The 15,886-nt window shown below is 43.8% G+C and overlaps 1 protein-coding gene across 1 annotated transcript in view; it reads right to left on the minus strand.

Annotated features, from left to right (window-relative positions):
* Map2k1 (mitogen-activated protein kinase kinase 1) overlaps positions 1 to 15,886 on the minus strand; it is a 68,508-nt gene that overhangs the window by 14,862 nt on the left and 37,760 nt on the right. Inside the window, exons 3-5 of the mRNA XM_031345817.1 lie at positions 15,609 to 15,755; positions 7,492 to 7,569; positions 6,876 to 6,927 (exon numbers count right to left, since the gene is read on the minus strand). Of these exons, the coding sequence (XP_031201677.1) occupies positions 6,876 to 6,927; positions 7,492 to 7,569; positions 15,609 to 15,755 (277 nt within the window). The remainder of the gene's footprint in view (positions 1 to 6,875; positions 6,928 to 7,491; positions 7,570 to 15,608; positions 15,756 to 15,886) is intronic.

The following is a 15,886-nucleotide window of genomic DNA, read 5'->3' on the forward strand; positions in this document are numbered from 1 at the left end:
ACAAACAAAACTCCAAGAACTCCAAAGCCTTCAACTAGCCATTACTTGTAAATGTAATTTTTTCCCACCTAAACTTTCCCTAGAGTGCTGATGAAAGGTTCTAGTTTCCCACTATGTTCCACTTCCTGAGAAAAAATGGATGGAGCTGGGCCAGCTGAGGACAGCTGGGGCAGGCTAGGGGTTTGGGCAAGCCAAAGCTGAAGGTCCAGGTCTGTTGAACACCCTCCCTTTGCTCCTCCCAGTAGCAGTGTGAGAGTACTGGAACTCTGAGCAGATGAAAACCACAGCTCTGTCACAACAGCAGGGCAACCTAAGAGTAAAGTTTGGGATTTGAATCCAGACTCCTAACGGAATGCTCTTGCCAAACAGAGAGCCAGGGCCCTGACTACAGAGCTCCCACAAACCACAGGAGTTATGCCTTGAGCCTTGGCAAAGCCATTAGCAAGCTGTAGTTGGCTGTGGCAATGAGTCTTTCTGGGAACCAATCTGCCCTGGGACAGGCTAAAATCCTGGAAATCCAGGTGTGAGAGAAACCCCACCTCCTCTAGTTACCACATGCTGCTTCCTCAGCTCCAACCCGTTCCCTTCCTCCAGACTCTAACTGCAAGAGCCCTTCAAGGTGTCTTCCACCTGGTTATAGCAAAATTCAAGCAGCAGACAGCACCCCAGTGGAAAGCCTGCCAGCCCTAACCAGCAACTATTTTTGTCACTCCACTTTCAAGATCTCATACCCAAGCCCAGCAACACACATTTACAGGATTTTCTCTCTCCTAGCCAAGACACAATAGGTTTGGAAAAGCTTCCAAGTTCTACCCTCTTGTACCCTCTCACCAACTCACCGTTCACACAGCCTGACAGGTATGGGCACACCAGTCATGTCACTAACACATTACAGAGTCCAGGGTTCCTTTCTTATAGTACATGCCATTCTGAGCAGTTGTACAGATTTTGAAAACAGAATATAAGAAAAACTAATATAAGAAAAGCAAGATGTATAGGGGTCACATTCAATGAGCAGAGTAAGTGGGGTCCAGGAAGGACAGAAGAGGTCAGCAAGGGAAATCCTTCCAACCCTGGGTCCCTGTTTTCTCATTTCTATGATTCTACAGCAACCTCTGGCAAAGCAGGCCCATTCCATTGACATGGAAACTGAGAATTCACAATGAAGTTCCTTGACTAAAATAAAAAAATAGCCTTCCCATCAAAGACACTTGTGGTGGGGTTAGGGTGAAGGCCCAGGCAGTGAAGTACTTGCCAAGCATGAGGACCTGTGGGTCACAATAGTACACACTCGTAATCACAGTGCTCTGGAGGCAGAGACAGTAGCCTCCCTGAGGCTCACTAACCAGCCATGCTAGCTAAATCAGAGAACTCCAAGGTCCACTAAGAGACCTTGTCTGAAAAAAAATGAAGCAACTCCTCCACACCTACAGGCACACACCCATAGGCACACACTCACACTCTCTCACACACCCACACCCACACACGCATGCACCCTTCTTAGTTATGTTTCTACTGCTGTGATAAAACACTATGACCAAAAGCCACTGTCAGGTCACACTCCTTCACTGAAGGAAGAACTGCAGCAGAAGCCGTGGAGGAACACTACTTACTGACTTGCTCCCCATGGTTTGCTCAGCGGCTTTCTTATACCACTCAGGATGGATCACCAGTCCAAGGGTGGCGCCACCCACAGTACACAGGCCCTCCTACATCAATCATTAATCAATATAAGACCTAGCCTGGTGATGATGTCGCATGCCTTTCATCCCAACACTCAGGACACAAAGACGGGGAATCTGTGAGTTCAAGGTCAGTCTGGGCTACAAAGTGAAACCCTGTCTTCAAAAACCACGAGAGGAGAGACAGAGACAGACAGGCAGGCAGGCAGGCAGGCAGACACTGCTCACCTAAAGGCCAATCTTATGGAGGTATTTTCTCATTTAATATTCTCTCTTTCCAGATGACCCTAGCTTGTGTCAAGTTAACAAACAAAACACAGAGACACACACAGACACACCAAAAACCCATCAACCAGGACACCTAGATTAAGTGCTATTTCTGTTACTTTAGAAGAAAAGCAGGCTTATCTCAAAGCCAATCAGCTCTCTGCTGACCGGAAAAGGACTTACTACCTTGCATACTAATCATACACTAAGGAAAATTAGCTAAAAACCCATTTTGACATGTTCAACCTAATTTGCTCAGTAAAAGAAGGAGGAAAATTAGAGGCAGAAGGGGATAGACCCATGGAAATTTACTGGCCTTAAATGGGGATGGGGTGGGGGGGTGGGAACAATGACTAATGATATTACTATGTGGACCCAGGCTCCACCGATGTCAGGCATCATAAAAAAGTCCAGACCAGAGGTCACGAGGCCACTTACCAATCCTTCTTAGAGAGGGCCACGTCCTTAAAGAAACACTTAAGAGGGACTGATAATTTAAGGATGGATTCAGTCTTCGCTTAGTCTAGATCCATACAGAGAGTAACCAGTAACCATGTGCTCATCCACTACTTTTAACTGCAACTCACTTGCTGTCAATCATGCTCCTAAAATCCTAGCCCTTTACTGACAGGGTGAAAGGAAACCCACTGTCTCAATGCAAATCCCAACTCTGCATCAATTCACCCATCAATCCTTCATCTGACTTTTAATATAGTCTTGCTTCTCCAAGTTGGACCAGAACCTCTGTGAAGTCAGAAACCACCTTTTCATAGCAGTCTAGAACCATATGTTAAATGTTTGTATTTTGGGTTTTAACAGGGGTAGAGGGTTGAGGGGGTACACATGACAAAGTTTTACTTTTTAGCCCTGACTGGGACTGACCTGGAACTTGCAATGTAAAGCAGGCTGCTTCAAACTCACAGAGATCTGCCTGTCTCTTGACTCCAAAATGCTAGGATTAGTGGTCTTTTATTAAATGCCATCACCTTGGTGCTATTAGAGATTCACTGGCCAGAGTTTCATCTGATCCTGGGTTGTCCCAAGAAATGGAAGAGGTAAGACAGATAAATTACTGACAGTTTTGCTGGGATCACTCAAGAGGCCGATGGCAGAGTTGGAAGGAACCTTCCAGGATGCTGGGGAAAGACTTGGTCTGAAATAGCTCCAAGGAGATTCAGTGCTGTAGCCACCACTGAGTGGCGGGCACTCGGGGCCAGTACTGTGTGAGGCCAGTCAGCATTTACCTTCAGCAAGAAAACTTGAAATCAGCTGTTCCGATAAGAAGACAATCCTACAACAGATGTCTCTAATTAACATGGTTCCTAGCCTCAGGCTGAGAATGACTACCTGTTGCGCCTCCTTGGGACAAAAGTCATCTAGAAATACATTATACAAAAACTTACTAAAAAGATCTTATAAAATAAGACAAATCAGACAGGCGGTGGTGGCGCACACCTTTAATTCCAGCACTTGGGAAGCAGAGGCAGGTGGATTTCTGAGTTCGAGGCCAGCCTGGTCTACAAAGTGAGTTCCAGGACAGCCAGGGCTATACAAAGAAACCCTGTCTCAAAAACAAAACAAAAACAGGAAAAAAAAAAAAAAAAAAAAAAAAAACCAGACCTCAGCCACTTCAGATCTGGCTTTTGGGTGGATGACAGTCTGAAGTGGAAAGTTAAGAGGCTAAAATCCTGGTTTTTGCTAACAACTTTCTATTGGAAGCTTTCGCTGGCACCCCTGTAATGGTCTCGAGAAGCTTGGCACTCATGGGAGACTAGGAACTGAAAATGAAGGCTCTGAAAACCTCACTTCCAGTGAGCAGGGCCGGAGCAAGCGGGGCCATCCTGAGTTCAATTCCCAGCAGCCACATGATCACTCACGGCCATCTGTACAGCTACAGTGTACTCATGCACATAAAAATAAATGAATAAATCTTTAAAAAAGAAAAGAAGAGAAAAGAAAAGAAAAGAAAAGACCCCACTTCATATACTTCTAGCCTAGACTTCAGGAGCTCTGCTAGAATGCATGTTAATAGGACAGCAGTCAAGGGATACACCACACCACCACTGTTTATACTTAGCTCTGTGCTCCCCCCTTAAAAACTTACGCTGGGATGTGGCAGTGCAATCTGTCAGTCTTGGCACTTGGGAGGCAGAGGCAGGAAAATCTCTGTGAATTTTAAGCCAAAGATTTCCAGGCCAGCCAGAGCTACATAGTGTGAGACCCTGTCTCACAAAAAACAAGCAAACAAAAAAAAAAACCAACAACAACAACAAATAAAAACCTCCTGCTTGCTTTCTCAGGCCGACTGTGAATATAATACCGGGCGCATAAAGACCAGACAAGTTACATGTTGCTCTATCTGATAGAGAAGAAAGCATTAAATCATGGACTAAAATGCTTCAGGCCAGGGGGATGGCTCAGCAGGCAAAGGTACTGCAAACATAACAACCAGGGCTAGCAATGTGAATTCTTCCCCAGGAACCACATGGTAAAAGGAAAGAGCTGACTTTTGAGTTGTCCTCTGACTTTCTGTGCATGCTGTGATAATGTGGCATATGTATGAACACACACATAAACAATTTAAACTTTTAAAAAATAAAGCAAATTGTTGTTTATTATTCTTTATCAGCAAGCAGCTCCAAAGCAGACTTAAGTTATAGTCTGAGTGGTGTGCACTCTGCACAGATCTAAGTCATGCGGTGCTTCCTCAAGGTCCTGATAAAAACAAGGCCTTGCTAAGCAGCGGCAGTGGGTTGAAAGAATGGCTGGTGGGTAGTATAGATCACTCTTTCACCTCCACCCCTGCAATCCCTATGAGCTATTTGCTTAGCTTTGGAAAAATGGGCCTGACACAAAAAATGCAAAGACTGCATCAAAGTGTGGTCAGATAGGAATTCTTCCCAGAGCTCAAGGGTCAAGAAAAGTATCCTCTCTCCCACCTATTCAGACTTTAATGTAAAGCTGTCATTCTTCAAGAACTCACGGGAACATGTTGAAAGCCAAGTTTTGTGCTTATATTCTCCAAGGCAATTATTCCTTCTCTTAACATGGGTCAGGAAACTTTTTCCCCTATTAATTAACTTATAAAATTTACTTTACATTTAGATTGATCCCAGTTTCACTTCCCTCCTCTCCTCCCAGGCCCATTGCTTTCCGCACCCCTCCCCTATCTCCCTCTCCCTTTCTCTTCAGAAAAGGGGAGGCCTCCTATGGATATCAACCCACTTCAGTGCCTCAATAGGAAGCTTTTTTAGTAAAGAACTAGAGAGTAAATATTTTAGGATGAGTCATTTCTTTCATAAGAGACTGTTTGAAAATACCAATAAAGCCACAAAGCAGTCGCAGAGAACATCCAAGCAAGTATATGTGGCTATGTTCTAACAGAACTTTATTTATAGACATTAAGCTAATTGTTTATTTGAGGCAGAATCTCTCCAGTAGCCCTAGCTGTTCTGAACTTGCTATATAGACTAGGCTGGCCTTGAACTCATGGGATCTAGCTGGCCCTGCCTCCGCAGGGCTAGGATTAAAGGCATGTGCCACCATGCCTGGCCAGGAATGTTAAAATTTGAATTACACACAACTGTCACACGTCACCAAGTTTTGAAAATCATCCTTAGTTTGCAGATCATACAAATCTAAAGAACGCAGGTACAATGTGGTCTATAAGCTATCTGCTTGCTCCTGCTCAAAGACCTCAGTATTGTTTTGACCCTCTGTTAGGAATTGTTGGGGGTTTTTTTGTTTGTTTGTTTGTTTGTATTTTTGATTCAAGGCTTAGTCACTTTGTCATGGAAAACCTTTTACTTCCTTTTGTCCAAAATACTGGGACTTGAACCCAGCCTTACCATGCTAAGAACATGCTCTAGTACTATGTTCCACCCTACATCTCATTTGCTTGCCTTCAACATCCATTTCTTCTTCTCAACACTTATTAACAAATTCCCTCCTTACTACAATCTTCTCCTTCTGAAATACCAAATAGTTTTGCTTGGGTATCAATCTAGGTGACCAACAGTGAGCATGTAACCTACGGTGGCCAACCACAGCACTTTAATGCCCTGGCACAAACACTGGTCCAGCTGGGAGCAGAAGCCTCAGCAGACCTAATTAAAAGCCCATCAGAGGGCCAAGCACTGGGATGGACAGGAAAGAGTAGGGGAAGCTTTACCTGGGATCGAGCACATCTAGAACCTGCTGTGTAAGTGGCTAGTGAGGTCCATGCTGCCCTCACTAAAGGGAATCTGCCTGAAAAGAAAGCCTTACAAAAAGAGGGAGTTTCAGGGCAGCCTGGACTGCACAGAGAAACCTTGTCTCAAAAAACAAACAATGCTGGAGAGATGGTTCAGTGGTTAAGAGCACTGACTGTTCTTCCAGAGGTCCTGAGTTCAGTTCCCAGCAACTACATGGTGGCTCACAACCATCTGTAATGGAATCTGATGCCCTCTGCTGGTGTGTCTGACAGCTACAGTGTACTCATATATATAAATAAAATAAATAAATAAATCTTTTAAAAAAAAACAAAACAAAGACTACATCAGTAAACAGTACATGATGTGCACACCTTTAATCCCAGCATTTAAGAGGAAGAGGCAGGCAGGTCTCTGAGTTCTCTGGCTAAGCTGGTCTACATTTAGTTCCAGGTCAGTCAGGGTAACAAGATAAGACCCTTGTCTCACAATAAAGGACATGCTAGTAATATAATGCTTTATATAGGATCACTCTATATCGCTCTGGCTGCTTCAAATGCACAGAGATACATCTACCCCTGCCTCCCAAGTGCTGGGACTAAAGGCATGCACCACTATGTCCAGTTTAGTAAAGGGCTTTCATTCCAAAACAAAACTAAACACATTTTAAAAAGACATGAAAACCTTGAGATTTCAGCTGTAATTTAGAATGCAACATCTGGCAATCCCTTCTCACCTCTGTGCATAATCTTGTGCTTCTCCCGAAGATATGTCAGCCCTTTTATCACCTGGAGGAGAGGAAGATAAAAAGAGAGGAAACTGAAATGGAACTCGCTTAGAAAAACAACGGCTCTTCATAAACATTTCCACTAACAATAGATCTGCCTTATTAAGCAGCCACATCACATGTTCTATAAAGCACTACTGTTAGCCTAAGGTAAGAGTGGCCAATGAAAGTTTTCAAGACACCCTGTGAACTTTTCTAAACCGCCAACTTAAAGACCTTCTTTTGCTACTAACAAAGATACCTTGTCCTGTTTTTCAGACACAGGTTTTAATATAATTAAGTCAGCGCTAGGGATTTAGCTCAATGGGTAAAGTGCTTGCCTTGCATGAGTAAGACCCACACGGATCCCCAGCACAGAATAAAACTGGGTGTGGTGGTGCATGCCTATCATCCCAGCACCAGGGAGGCAGCAGGGGCAGAAGGACAGGTGTTCAAGTTCATCCTCCATGGGAAATGTTCTAGTAAGTTTATTTCTGAAATAAACTCCTTCACTGACTTACCTTCCTCTCTTACCTATTTTCTCTCAATTTGTCACTCTAGAAGAGAAACTCTACTACATACTCACAGCAATGCTAACTTTTCCTAAAATTTGCTCAGGAATTCTTCCAGCTTTCTTCAGAACTTGATCCAAGGAGCCGCCATCCTAAGCACAAGAATATCAGACCAGTTAGTGACAATGTTTCTATGACCTCAACTATTAAAATCCAAAAGAAAGTCTCACATGCAACACAACTGCTTGACAAATTATTATCCTTCACTTTCATCCAGCTATCAAAGGACTCAGGTAGGCTTCAAACAATCAAACAAAATCCTGTGAGCTTCTTTAAGCAAATGACTTATATACAGTAGTCATGAAAAAAGTCTTGCTTTACATTGACAGCATAAGATAGTGTTAGCTGTGCAGGCTCTACAGTCAACCTGCCAATAGTTTAAACACTAACTCTGCCCCTTACTATCTAGTGGACTCTAAACAAGTTCTGCAACTTGCAAAATGCCGTGAATAATTATAAGGGTACTATTATAATCATGGGCTGTTATAAGGATTAAACAAACTAATATACATGAAACACAGTAAAAACTTGATACGTTAGCTATTTAGGGCCAGCACCATGACTCAGTGGGTAAAAGTGCTGGGCACACAACCTTGACAACCTGAGTCCAGTGCCCACAACCCACAGTGGAAAGAGAAAAACAATTCACAAAAGCTGTCATTTGCCTTCCACACGCACACGCACACACACATTTTTACAACTTAAATGGGGGCTTGGGAGAGATGGCTCAACAGTTCAGAGCACTTGTTCTTACAGAGAGGACTGTGGTTTGACTCTCAGAACCCACATGGCAGTTCACAGCCATCTTTAATTCCAGTGTCAAGGAATCCAATGTCATCATCTTCTGGCCCCTGAGGGTACCATGCATACACATGGTGCACACATATATATGAAGGTAAAGTAAAAATGAATAAATGTCCTCCAAGCCCAGAAGAGAGCACTGGATCTCTTGAAAATGGAGTTAGCAATGGCTTAAGCCACCATTTGAATCCTGGGAACCAAATCTGGGTCCTCTGCAAGAGCAGCAAATGTTCTAAATGTCTGAACCATATCTCCAGCCACCACTGTTAGCTGCTTTAAGCACTACTGTTTCGTTGACTGACATCTGGTATTCCCCTAACAATCGATCAACAAAAATCAATGGAAAAATGGCACAGGAGACAATCATTCATTCTGCAAATTCTACAGAATGTTATCGTCTGTGGTAAATATAAAGGGGTAAAGAGATAAAAAGAGCTAGCTTCTATCCTTAAAATTTTTAACTAATAAATCCAGAACTAAGTAAGACAAATAGTACAGACATGCTGAAGAAGGGAGAAGCCAATTCTGACTTGTTATCGATGTTAGACAAGACAATGTTATCAATGAAATCACACTCAAGAGTCAGGTTTCAGGCTGGAGAGATGGCTCAGGGGTTAAGAGCACTGACTGCTCTTCCAGAGGTCTGGAGTTCAAATCTCAGCAACCACATGGTGGCTCATAACCATCTGTAATGGGATCTGATGCTGTCTTCTGGTGTATGTGAAGACAGTAACATGAAATAAATAAATCTTAAAAAAAAAAAAAAAAAAGAGTCAGGTTTCTGTACCAAGCAAAGGAAGAAGCAAGGAAAGAAATGGACAGAATATTTCAGTAAAGCTGAAAGCCAAGGCAGTAAACAGCTTCACGCTCCTGGGGTACCGTGCAGACACAGGGACAGACATGGCTAGAAATGGCCAGCTGTAGTCAAGGCCAAACCTAGAAGACTTCTCAGTGAGGAAGAGTGTTGACTATGCAAATATGAGGACCTGAGTTCAAGTCACCAGCATGCATATAAAAAGCCAGGCATAGCCGTGTGCATGCTTGTAACCCCAACACTGATCAGGAAGAGACAGGAAGATCACTGGGGCTTGCTGGTTGCCAGCCTAGCTCCTGGTTCATAGTGAGACCCTGTGTCAAGGTCATAAAGTGAAGAGTAAGATAGCAAGCAGACAGACAGACAGTAAGTGACTTCTGATCATAACGACTACTGTAGCATCTTGGTGGGGTGAGCCAACCAAGTATAGTAGAGAATTTTGGACCTCAAGCTAGAACTTCACTATGGCAGAGTCTCTAGGGAGCGGAAGCACTGAGTCAGAGGAAGAACACCCTTTACACACACACTTACTTTCCTTTATTCGAGCTGTGACCATGCTGAGCTTATGCCATCAAACTGGTCCTGTGACCCCTTTGGGCTAAATCAGGACAATACCATATCCCAGGAACCCCTCCCCCAAGTCAGCAGGCTCCTACAAAAGCCATCTCTCAGTTTCTTTCACCAACAGAAAAAATACAGAAAACAAACAAGCTACTTCTAATTTTCCTCTAACAGAATCTGGGATTCAGCTCCTTAGTTTGAATGGCTTCACCTAGTCAAGAAAGGGCCATATAAAACAAGGTAACAAAGCTGTTCTGTGAAACTGGATTCAAGTAGGGTAGAAAGCTAACCAGGTACTTCTCATGTTTCTTTCTCCATTTAGGCAACAAATAGAATTACCTTTCAAATGACAGTAACCATGGCAAAGGACAGAGGGCAACCCAGCTAACTTAATACACATGATCTTCCCACAGGGTTCGTAAGGAAAGTATTTTTATTTTACCATGGGTCCATGAAGACATGCAGGGCCGATCAGACTAAGTTAGAAATGACCAGCTGTGGCTGAGTTCCCATCTAGAAAACTGACACTTGATAGAGGCAGAAGTGAAGGAATCTGCTCCTGGTGTTTTAAGATGAGAACATCAGCTGAGAGAAAGGAGAGACAGAGGAGGAGACAGAGAAGGAGAGATCGAGCGCTCTGAGTGTACAGTGTATACTCCCCTAGTTTAAAAAAAAAAGAAGAAAAGAAAAAGAAAAGCTATTAAAAAGAAGCCACAACCACTCCTTCCCTTTACCCTCCAGAGTGGCAAGCCTAGAGGGAGAACAATGAGCTCACAAGATGCCAGGAGCACAAGCTAATCAGGATCGCCCAGCCCTCCCCCACCTCCCACTCCTCCTCCCCCCACCCCCTGCAACCAACCCCGCAGCACTCTAGTTCTGCTCCACTGTTGCCAAGAACTTGCGATCACTGACTACCACTGCTGACATGGTGCTTATTTTTAGAAGCCAATTATTAACTAAGTCAATGGTACTTTTGTGATGATTTTCTATAGAAGAGACAAATGCTTTATGAAAATAATAGCTCAAAAGCTTTTACTCCTGCCTCAAAAGCGTCAACTCCAACTCCCTTCTCCCTGGTTGCTCAGCTACCAACTGAGCAGAAACCCTCTTCCCTGCAGACAAGAGCATTCTGTTCTGGTGAGGGAGCATCCTTTTTCCTTGGCTCTCAAAATTCAGACTTCTTTCTAGGGGAGTTGAATCCCTAGCTGAGTGCTTGAGAAAATGGGCAGTGCATGCTGATAACACAAACTGACTTTAAAATGCATCTCAAAAACTATTTGAACAGTAGATAGATGGACAGTAGTTGATGAAGTAAGTATGGTGAGATGCTAGTTGCAGAACTGAGGGGATAGTTACTGTACGATGTAAAATTCCTTCAGCTTTCTATACGCTTGGAATCTAATCACCTGCTGGAATTGCATGTTAATGACAGAATGATGAATGTCAAACCGACTGTGGCAGTGGGGACCAGTCAAAACCCTTTAGAAGTTGGGGTGTGACTACAGAGCAGAGTTCTTCACATGATCCCACCCTGGAGGCAAGTGGCAGCCAGTTTTTGCAGAAAGAGACTCTGATATAGGAGGGCCTGTCAGAGACCAAGGGAGGATACTGAGGGTCCAGGGCTGGGAAAGAAGACCTCTTGTGGCTCTCATGGCTTCATGGACTTCCAGCAACAGCTACTTGTTACAGGTCTACACATCCTGTCTAGACCCTCAGGATGTGCTGAGTTCTTCTCTAGTATAAAAACACTGGTCCAGGACTGGGGGTGTAGCTCAGTGATACCCAGCATGGGCAAAGCACTGAGTTACAAAGAGAAAAAACTAATGAAATGAAATGAAAGTAGGAAAAGATACTGTTCCTTATTAGAGCAACTGAAGGGAAGGCCCTGTTGCTGCTTCCAAGGCTTAGCTCACTCCCTCTAAGCCCCAGTCCTGACCAAGGTCCATTAGGCCCATTATCAATGTTTGGGGCCTAACTTTAGCCCCTGAAGCAAGCCTCCAGGATTGCAGCCCCATCGACCCACAAACAGCCTCTTGGGGAGGCTCCCATATTAGGGGAGACGTTTGGGTGCATGGACTAGCAAGTAACTAGGGACAGAGCTTGTGATGCTTCAGCAGAGTGGGCTGGAAATGGCATACCTGGTGCTCAGCAGCTCTGACAGCTAAAGTGAGATTATGTAGAGCACAGCCACCAGCCTGTGTAGAGCTCTATCATCCCAGTTCTCAGGACAACTCATATGACATTGCACATAATAACCACTATAAGTGTTTTTGAAGCTGAACCCATGTTGATTAACTAACGTAAATCGTGACTGGCTACTACAAGTGTCCCAAACCATGGAAATGGTGTAAGCTCAGAGAGGGGCCCCTAGAGAACTCATCCAGTCATTTCTCTGTTGAGAAGAATTCCATGAGTATAGCACCTGCACAGAGGGGAAGAGTATGAAACCAAAGGAAGCAGACCTGTTTAGACTATGGCGCCCACTGGCTCTATGATTTATGCCAACTATGAAATCTCCTGGGACTTAACTATCTCAATCTGCCAGCTGAGGGGGCTGGCAATCCATCTCATGGGACAGGGGTGACGTGATTAATAACTTACATAATGTGAAAAGGACCTGGCAAATGATAAGAGAGTTGAACGCTAGTTGTTATTATAACTAGCTATGCGGACATCCACCTTCTATTACTTTAGCGAGACCTAAGTGGACAGAAGGTTGCTCTGGCCCTTCCTGTTTCTGGCTTATCAGCATTGACTCAACTTCTCTTCTTCCCTTTCTAGTTGCATCAAAACTCTTTTTGGGCTAGAACTAAGAAGGGTGGGAAAAAACATCAACAAAGAGTACGAGAAACCCAAAGGCCCAAAGATGTCAGGCACGGGCACACACCTGTTATTCCCAGTAAGCAATAGGCAGAGGCAGGAAAAAACATTACAAGTTCAAAGCCAGCCTGGTTCACATAAGTTACAAGAAACCCAAGGTTACATAGAACCCTAAAAAAGGGGGGAGGAGGAAGGGAAGAGGAGAAGGAAGAGGAAGAGGAGGAAGAAAAGTAGGATAATAGTCCTGCCAGGCTTGGTGGCATGGCCTTTAATCCCAGCAATTAGAAGGCAGAGCCAGGTAGATCTCTGCATTAAAGGCCAGCCTGGTTTACATAACTTCCAAGCCAGTAAGGACTATGTAATGAGTCCTATCTAAATAGTCCTAAGTGGCAGGAGCTAAGACCCAAATAAGAATCTGCACCCCAGGTTAGGGGCTGCAGCCAGCCCAGAAGATTTCCCGTGCTTCCCAAAGACATGGCTGCACTCTTATTGGAATAAAAAGGAACAAGAACCTTCTCTATAACCTTTAGACATGCAAAAGCTAGTTCCAGGATCCGAGTTCTAAATGGCACCATGACTGATGCCTCCAACAGTATATTTGGCCCTTTCTGATCATAAAAACAAATATTCAAAATGGTGATAAGTGTGTTACGGTGAGGGGCAGGGGGTGACTGGCACAGACTCCTTAGGTGGAGGAGGGGGCATCCATTCAGACCAGGCACCATTCTGAAAGTCATTCTAGGTCTAGAGGTCAAAGTAAATGGGAACAGGAGACATCAGCCACTGTGGCAGGCTGAAAGCACAAGAGCTATCAAGTCTGTGGACTCCCATGACTCTGAACTGCCAGCATCATGGGAATAAAGCAGGAACTAGCACTTGCAGAATGCATACTCTGAATTGGAGGGCATACTCATAGACTGATGTTTGTCATTCTAACCAGCACAGCAACAAGACAGATAGAATCATGACAACCTTACAAATGAGGAAACTGAGAATCAGAGAGATAAGGAAGTCTACTCAAGGTCACAATTAAATAGTACACTGGCTAGTTTTATGTCAGGTTGACACAAGCTAGAGTCATTTCAGAAGAAGGAACCTTAATTAATACCTCCACCAGACTGGCCTGTGGGCAAACCTGTAGTGCATTTCCTTGAATGATGAATGTGGGAGGGACCAGATTATTGTGGGTGGTGCCACCTATTGGCTGATGGTCCTAGGTGCTATAAGAAAGCAGGCTAAAAAAGCCAAGAGGAGCAAACCAGCAAGCAGCATTCATCCACGGACATTCATCAGTTCCTCTGACTTCTCTCAATAATGGATTGTGACCTTGGAGTTAAAAGTTGAAATAAACTCTTTTCTCCCCAAGCTGCTTTTGGTCAAGGTATTTATCATAGCAACAAAAGCCAAACTAAGACAAATGGTTTTAAGTAAACACAGACTGAGTGCCTGCTCTCTATCAGGGTGTCAGGAATAACTTTCAAGACAGTGGTGGAGCTTAGGTGGATACAACTTAGGAGTAAAGCATTCATCTACTATGCACACGATCCTGGATTCAATCCCCAGCACACTGAAGGAGCAGATGGTGGTGGAGAAGATGACAGGAACACAACATGGTGGCAAACATGACAATATCCTTATTTATATTTATGTAAGGAAAAAGATATAAATAAACAACTGATTCCCAATGTTCCTGTGCCATTCTATCAGCTTCAAAGCTGGCAATTCTAAACTTAAAGAATAGAAAAAGCCCAGTCCCTCATCTCTATGCAGTGGAGTCAACCAAGTACAGGCACTGGGCTAGACAGGTCTTACTAACTGCATGCAAAATTACAGTTAAGAACTAGCAGCAGGGCTGGAGAGATGGCTCAGCCAGTAAGAGCACCTATTTATAATAAGTACATTGGGCCTGAGCCAGCGGGGGCCTACCAATTCCCAACAACTAGATGTAATTCCCAACAACCAGATGAAGGCTCCCAACTATCTGCTTATCTACATGTACTCATATACATGAAATAAATAAATCTTAAAAAAAAAAAAAACAAAAAACTAGCAGCAAGGAGCTGGAGAGATGGCTCAGGGGTTAAGAGCACTGACTGCTCTTCCAGATGTCCTGAGTTCAATTCCCAGCAACCATATGGTGGCTCATAACCATCTATAGTGGGATCTGATGCCCTCTTCTGATGTGTCTGAAGACACCAGCTACAGTGTACTCATATACATAAAATAAATAAATCTTAAAAAAAAAAGAAAAAGAAAGAGATCAAGTTTCTTAATGGATTAACTTCCTCACTAGGTGAGATAAAAATTGGGCTGTGGGGCCAGTGTGATCACTTAGTGAGTAAGGGTGCTTGCCTCAAAACCTCACAACCTGAGTTCAATTCCTAGGACCAAATGGTAGAAGGAAAAAAACCAACTCCCATAAGTAAACCTCCATAGAGTACACATATGCACACACAGGGACACTCACATGCACACACACACATACACACACACACACACTCTCACTAAATAAATGTAATGTCTTCTTAAAGAAGACTATGAGAATGTAATAAAATATTAATTTGCTTAGGATGATACTTGATATACTATATGCCCAACAAGCATGAGCATTTTTATGTTGTTATGATCACCATCACTGGGAAAAAGGAAGGACCTGCAGCCTAGCTCCCACACAGGTAATTGGCCCATAAACACCCACTCACTGACTTGCTCTTACCTTTCACTAGTGTATGGTAGGGAGGAGGGGTTATTCTCTTCAGCCCCCCCAAAAAAATCCTAAGGCTGCCCTTAAAGTATATTATAAACCTTCTGAAGGCAGAGACACAGAGCGGACTTATAGTGTATTACCCAGATTTGAACTACATCAAAATCTTATGGCCATCAAAATAGGAGAAAACTAGGAAATATACTTGAGAAAAGCCCACCGAGAATTCCTGGTATCTAGCACCTCTCTTTGAAGAGAAGCAGGGACCTAGAAAGCAGGGCTGTCATCCTGTGACTATACCAGACTCCAGTCAGGCCTCTAGGGTGTAGAATGGGGAGGCAGGGAAGAGCTGGTCACAAACCAAACCAACAATGAGGCCAGAGCCAGCCTGTTCCCAGGCCACTGGCCTAGGGTGATAGCTGGCTGCTCACCATGTGCTCCATGCAGATGCTGATCTCGCCGTCGCTGTAGAAGGCCCCGTAGAAGCCCACAATGTATGGGGAGTTGCACTCATGCAGCACCTGCAGCTCCCGGATGATCTGGTTCCGGATGGCGGGTTTGATCTCCAGGTGAATTAGCTGAAGGAGACAGGAGGGAAAGCTTTTAATCAGTGGAGTGAAGAAGAAAGTCTTTCTTCAAGACTTAAGTTTGTAAAGGTAAGAAGAGAAACAGCTTTTTGGTTTTGCTTCTTTTTTTTTTTTTTTTTTTT

This window comes from Mastomys coucha, unplaced genomic scaffold (assembly GCF_008632895.1).
Source record: "Mastomys coucha isolate ucsf_1 unplaced genomic scaffold, UCSF_Mcou_1 pScaffold23, whole genome shotgun sequence".
Taxonomy (NCBI): Eukaryota; Metazoa; Chordata; class Mammalia; order Rodentia; family Muridae; genus Mastomys; species Mastomys coucha.